At 42.9% G+C, this 6,626-nt stretch overlaps 1 protein-coding gene across 1 annotated transcript; it reads right to left on the reverse strand.

Moving 5' to 3' along the window:
• Window positions 1–1,032: 1,032 nt before the first annotated feature.
• slitrk5 (SLIT and NTRK like family member 5) lies at window positions 1,033–6,206 on the reverse strand. Its single transcript, XM_026301749.1, has 2 exons — window positions 6,090–6,206; window positions 1,033–4,353 (listed from the first exon to the last, which is right to left on the reverse strand). Exon 2 carries the CDS (start codon window positions 4,293–4,295, stop codon window positions 1,668–1,670), a length of 2,628 nt encoding a protein of 875 aa, XP_026157534.1. The 5' UTR covers window positions 4,296–4,353; window positions 6,090–6,206; the 3' UTR covers window positions 1,033–1,667.
• Window positions 6,207–6,626: the final 420 nt, after the last annotated feature.

Here is a 6,626-nt window from a genome sequence, read left to right on the forward strand (position 1 = left end):
AACCAAGCAGCGTTTTAAATATAGTTTCTTTGCATCTTTTTTTTTTTTTTTTCAATATATCAATGAGACATTCACACATGAAGCAAACCAATTAAAAAAGATTGAATTAGAAATGACTGTGACAACAAAGTCCCTCATCCAGCAGCTGTACGTCTTAATCAGTGTCAAAGTTTATACCCATTGACTTTGTCAGAATGCTAAAACAGCCTTTAATTTCAAGTCAGCTCCAATGATGTTTATATAAATGACCGACTCATTTCTTCCCAGGCGGCAATGTGGAAGCTGTTGTCATGGCATAATTGCAAAGGGACAGCCTCAGATAATACTCATTGATTGCACCCCATTGATTCCGATCCTCACTGAGACATTAGGTTCCCCTTTGAGTGAGGCATATATACTGTATCTTTATGTGCTTTGATTGATCACAAAGTCCACAACACAGTCAATTCTTATCAGCCAATAGTAAAAAAAAAACAAACAAACAAAAAAAAAAAACAAAACAAAAAACTTTTAGATGTTTTCAAGCTCTCAAATTTGATTCATAATTTCATTCAGTGTTTGAATAGGGAACTCAGATATAAGACCAAACCAAAATGGCCTCTTTCATAACATCATCAAAACCCTTAGTTTCCTCATGAGCACATTATATGGACCTGACATCATGTTTATTTGATGACAATAACATAGTTTGGTCAATATAGTGCAATAAGTGCAAAGCAATCAAAACAAATAAAATCGATAAGGGATAGAGAATCTGCGAATGCCTGTATAAAAATAGGTGTTACATTGATTAAAATATCAGTATTATACAACATAATTAATACTTCAAATATCATTTATGAAGTTTGTTTTTGTTAACATATCAATTCTACATATTAAGAATGAATACCCATATTCATTTTTAATATAATAATCTCCTTTATGAGAGCTCATTGAAGGCTAACTTGCCTTCCAATTCCAAAAAAGTGCAGAAAGCATACAAAGACACTTTTTTTTTCATCTTCTTCAAATGACGCAGTCTTTTTTTTTTTTCTTTCTTTTTTTGAACATTGGGGTGTGCCACTTTCAAAAAAAGCCACTTTTACAATGCAGAGCTACAGTAAATGAAACTACAAACATAAGCCTTTCCAGAGGATCATGAAGTATGATGACACAGGTAATATTGATGTAGAATCAAAAGTTTTGAAAAGACATGGCAGATTATATCAATAAATACTTACTTACAGACTACAGCAGAAAATAGTCCTACACAGTTTTGATGATCTGCTGTACAGTGTTTTTGTCCAGGAGTGATTTTTTATAAACATTTCTTTTCTGATTCACAATATATCTTATGTATGGTTATATTCCTGAAAATGAAGCTGGGTAAGATTTACCTGTACACTTACATTTTGTGTGTTATTCGATCTTCACCATAGAAAAATAGATTTTGCATCATCAGTTAAGTAGAGCAATTTTGTTCATCCATGTCTCAGAAAGCTGTATCCATTCCTGTAATGTCATGTTTCAGAAATAAGAATAAGATTGTTCGGCACACCCCGTTTTAACTCCTTCTCCTTCTCTTTTGCTTGTTTGCATTGTGCCAAGGCACCCTATAAACTTGAGCCACTGTTTCAAGGTGGAGGGTCAAGAGAGAAAACGCGTCATTACATTAATGATTCTGTTGCTCAGAACTGGCTAAAAGTGGTCTGTTTCTCAAGAACTTCGAGGTAATCGGGCTCAGACTGCAGTTTAGCTTTTAGCTCCAAATACTCATTTCTGTTGGGCTCAACATAAACAGTACTGGGTGCTGTGCCGTAGAGCACTGTTTCTCTTATCCTCTCCGGGTGCAAGAACTGACGTCTGACATCAAAATTTGGGTTGTATGTATACGACACAGGCCCTGTGTACTTGTACTCTAAATTGGCACCTGCTGGGATGGATGGGATAGACTGATGAGGGGACTGCTTATCGGGCTCAAGGATGGCTCTGAAGAAATGGTCTGCATCCTGCACAGGGGAGGGGTTTTCACGTGGCTCGATGGTGCTAACACTGTATGTAGGGCTCCTCATTGTACTGCTATCCCTTTCCTCTTCTGGGGTACTCCTGTATGTGACCTTGAGTTCGTGCAGGTCACGATAATCCTCCACTGTGTTTCCTTCCCGTGACCTGTAAATGGGGTTTTTGCACATATGGCCCATGGGATGTGGAATGTACTCATAGACGTGACCAGCTGGGGCTTTAACTTTAGGGCCAGAGCGGTTGCTGTAGAGACTGTACTGCAAGTTGAAAGAGCTAACATCTGAATTGTTGGTGCTAGTGCGGTCACTCTGTGACTTTTTGCGCTTTTTCATTACTACAACAAAAAGACCTGCAGCCACAAAGACGGACATGATGAAAACGAGCAGGAGGCTGAGGATGAGGACAGAGAGGGGGACAGTGCTGCTGGGGGTGTTAAACTTTTGAGGAGCGTCTGTGGTGACCACCCGGTCATCCATGGGCTCATCTGTAGGGGGCGTCGGTGAGACGTACGCATCAGAGTAGTCTGGGCAGAGCTGTTCTGACTGGATCGAGCGCAGGTCCATTCCTGTGTGGCGTTTGGGGGTCTCACACACAACCTCGTTAACTACAGTGCCTGCGCTGAGCTGCTCCAGCCATATCTTCATCCCCACTATGTCACAGGAGCAATCCCAGGGGTTTTCATACAGATCTATCTGCACCAACAGCTTCAGCTGATCTAAAACACCACTCACAGGCAGGTTTTGGAAATGGTTGTTACGCAGATTAAGCCTAGACAGGGAGAGGCTGGAAAAGATGCCCACAGGTAAGGTTTTTAGGAGGTTATTGTTGAGGAAAAGCAGCTGGAGATTAGGGAGGTAGCGGAAAGTGCCTGCATCAACCTCCTTGATTTTGTTGTACTCTAAATAAAGATACTGCAAGTTCTGCAAACCAAAAAACATTTCTCCTGAAAGCCTGTCCATGAGATTACCATTTAAATACAGCCTACGCAGGTTGGTTAAATCCCCAAAAGCCCGATCATGGATCATAGTTATCCTGTTGTTTCCCAGGTGAAGCAAATCCAATCCAGTGGCATCGACAAAATCAGATCTCCGTACCACAGGGATGTAGTTTCCAGTAAGATACATTTTTTTAGGATTGTATGGCTTGGGTTTTAAATCAGAAATGCTTTCAATCTTTCTCTCTTGGCAGTTGACATTTAGCCCAATTTCAGATATCTGCAGATTACACGTGCAGGCAGTGGGGCAGTCCAAAGGCACAGGAGATTTGGTCTGAAAAGCAATGATGGGGCCATAGTTGTAAGGGTTACCGCCTGGTATTCGGGAAGTGGGCTTTAATCTAGTTCTGTTAAATTGCCGTGGGCCCTTAGTAGGCCTAGATGAGGATCTTAAAACAGCTGATGATGTGGCAGAGGCTGTGACAGCTGCAGGTGTAGTCTGGTAATATCCATTGGTGCTGCTAGGGGGTGCAGGTCTGACTGTGTCTTCTAGGGGTCTTCTTGGACAGAGTTCCTGCTTTGACACCTCATCCAGGTCCCTGCCGTGGAGCCTGAATGGTGTCTCGCACACAACTTCTCCCACCAGAGCCGTATAGGCTATACTCTCCAGCCAAGCCTTCAGAGCAATGAGCTCACAGGAGCAATTCCACGGATTCTCCTCCAGTTGTAATTCCACAACTTTATCCATGTGCTCCAGGAGGCCAATGTAGGGGAACATTTTTAACCGGTTCCCCCGCAGGTCCAAGTGTGTCAGGGGGACATTCCGAAAGATATTCGGAGGGAGGGCAGACAGCAGGTTGTCATTTAAAATCATCACTGTCAGTTGATGCAGTTTGCTCAAGGCATTGGACTCTATATTGGTGATGTAATTATAATCAATCTGTAGGTATTCCAAACTCTCCAGTCCCACAAAGGTGTCATCCCTCAGGACTTCAATCTTGTTGTTATTCAGGTGCAATCTTTTTAATCCCTGGAGTCCATTGAAGGCACCAGACTCTATCTCTGAGATATCATTGTTTCCCAAGTGCAGGATGGTCACCCCGGTGTAATTGATGAAATCGTTGACTGACAGCTTCTTTAGGAGATTCCCTGTCAGCAGTAGGTGGTACATGGAGAAATGGACCGGGCTGATCTCCGTTAGTCTGATGATGCCCCGGTTCTCGCAGCTCACCGTCAGGATCCCTTCTTTCTCATCGCATGTGCACAGGTTTCGACAGATCTCCCCATAATTGTCATACATCTCGACCAGCCTCAGAGATGATGCAATCAGAAGGATTATTTTTAGGATCCAGATATGCATTTTTCCTGGGAGAGGATGCCCCAGCTCACTCAAGTGCAGTACCAGTATGAGGTGTCATCTAAGGAGGAACAGAAAAGGATGGGTTCTGTTTTATATCACATAGAACTGACATATATGAAAACATGTGCAGCATTTACAGATTTACACAGACTCCTACAAGAGCCAACCCCCTAATGAACCAACATCACACATTCATAACAAGCAGGGGCAAAGACAAGTAGGCCAGTTAATGTTGGCTCATTATGTAGAGGTTATGTCGGCATCATTTTTGCTTTTTGGGTGTCAGAAAACAAGCGACCTAGATAATTATTTAAGAAACTGATACTTAAACGATAACATATAATCAAGTTGAACCACAACTACCTGCGGTGGATGGCCACTGCGCATTTTTGATGGCTCCCCTGAATTCCAATCCATCTTGCGAAGGGGAAAAAAAAAAAAAAAAAAAAAAAAAAAAAAGCCTTCGCCATCCACCGTGCTCAGACTGATAGATCTGGTCATTTACTAATTCAAACCCCTTGAGGATTTTCACAAAAAAAAAAAAAAAAAAGGCGCACTCTCAGAATATCTGGAGTCACATCGCTTTGGATCATAGATGATGTAGCATGCTGTCTTTTTAATATTTAATCTTTTCCCCACAAACTAGTGTAAAAATCTCGAAGATGAACTCCTATCGGTTCCCCGTGAAGATCTCTCACTCACCCCGCATACCCGACGACTTGGTAACAGTGGGGAAACTGTCGGATCCCTTCTCTCCACCTCCGTCCAAACAACATGAGGAAGGGGAGTTTATCCGCTCGATTAAAACGATCCTATGTAAATAAAATAGTTTAAACATCTCAAAAAAAAAAAAAAAAAGGGAAGCCGGCTGCTCGAAGCAATCAGTGTTCAATCGTAAAAATCCGGCCTTGCGAGAGAAAATGTGAATATCAGCCTAGAAACGCGACAGTCGCAGCCCTTCTTCTGCCCACGGCCGGAAAAAAAGAAAGAAAAAAAAAAAGCAAAAGAAATGAGAGGAGTTGATTAAAGCGAATAACCAAGTGCTGGTTTATCTCATGGCGGATCTGTGATCGAAATTGCATAGTGGCGGGGAGTAAATAATAATATAATCAAGTATTCTGAGTGGCATCTGCTACATAGAAGGTTACAGAGTAGCTCTCTCTCTCTCTCCCTCTCTCTCTCTCTCTCGCTTTCTCTCCGCCACATACGCGTGAGCGCGCGTGCACACACACGCACCCACGTACACACACATGTTTGATCTGTGTGCGCTCCTTAAAAAAAAAACAAACACAAAAAAAAAACACAAAAAACAAAAGCCTACACAACACAACGGCCCATTAAATCTCCCCAAATATGCGGATTTTAACCTACAGGAAACACGCTTCTGCGATATGACTGTGAGCGGTACACCCACTTTCAATTCACTCCTTTTTTTTTTCCTTTTCGTTAGATTTAAGTTTATTACCGTAACCTCAAGGAATGCCCGTCGCCTCTTGATTTAATCCGGGCTAGATAACTTGAGAGCCCTGTGCGTCTATCTACGGCTGTGCACGGAGACAGCGAGCCCACAATTTGGAACAATAAAACTGTGATGTGGGCATAAAAATGCAGGCTCTGTGCGTGTTATTGCCATAGCAGCCGCAGACACCTTGCTTTTAACAGCGTCTTAAATCCGGATCAACTTCAGCAACGCAACTAGGGGAGAAACAGACATTTTCAGCACCATGGATAGATCCCCGAACCCTAAGTGCAGATGAGAGAATAGAGAGAAGAAAAGAATCATTGTCCTCTTACCGTGCTGATCCCGGTAAACGCCAAAGCATCCCGACAATCACGGCTGTGCCCCCTCTTTTTCCTCCAGCCCCAATGAAAACATGGATTCGTGATTTCACCGTCCGCCCTTCCGTCGGCTGTGGAGAGAAAAAAAAAAAAAAAAAAAAATCCTTAAAGTCAAGTCTCCTCGGTGTTTAGCTCCATAAACCAGGCGTCGGAGAGCACATATATAGTCTCATTCACGCCGATAACGTGACAGCCAGCGCGGCGAAACGGGCTCCTGCGTTCTTGGAGCGGCCACTGAAATTAGCAGTGTCATCTCGGAAAAAGAGCCAAAAGCAAAGTTCGAACATGGTAAAGAAAAGGGGGCGAATAGAAAGGCGGTAATCCCACATCAGACAAGACTTGCCGCATGCATTTCAACTGTGACTTTCATCCATGCGCACTGACGAAGCGGAGGAGAGAGGCACGAATCCCCTCGTCTGCTGCCAGTGGTGCGGCTCGTACCAGTTTATGTATAGATGCCCAAGGTCTCTTTATTTCAAATGGCAGACCGTC

This window comes from Mastacembelus armatus, chromosome 2, assembly GCF_900324485.2.
Source record: "Mastacembelus armatus chromosome 2, fMasArm1.2, whole genome shotgun sequence".
Lineage (NCBI taxonomy): Eukaryota > Metazoa > Chordata > Actinopteri > Synbranchiformes > Mastacembelidae > Mastacembelus > Mastacembelus armatus.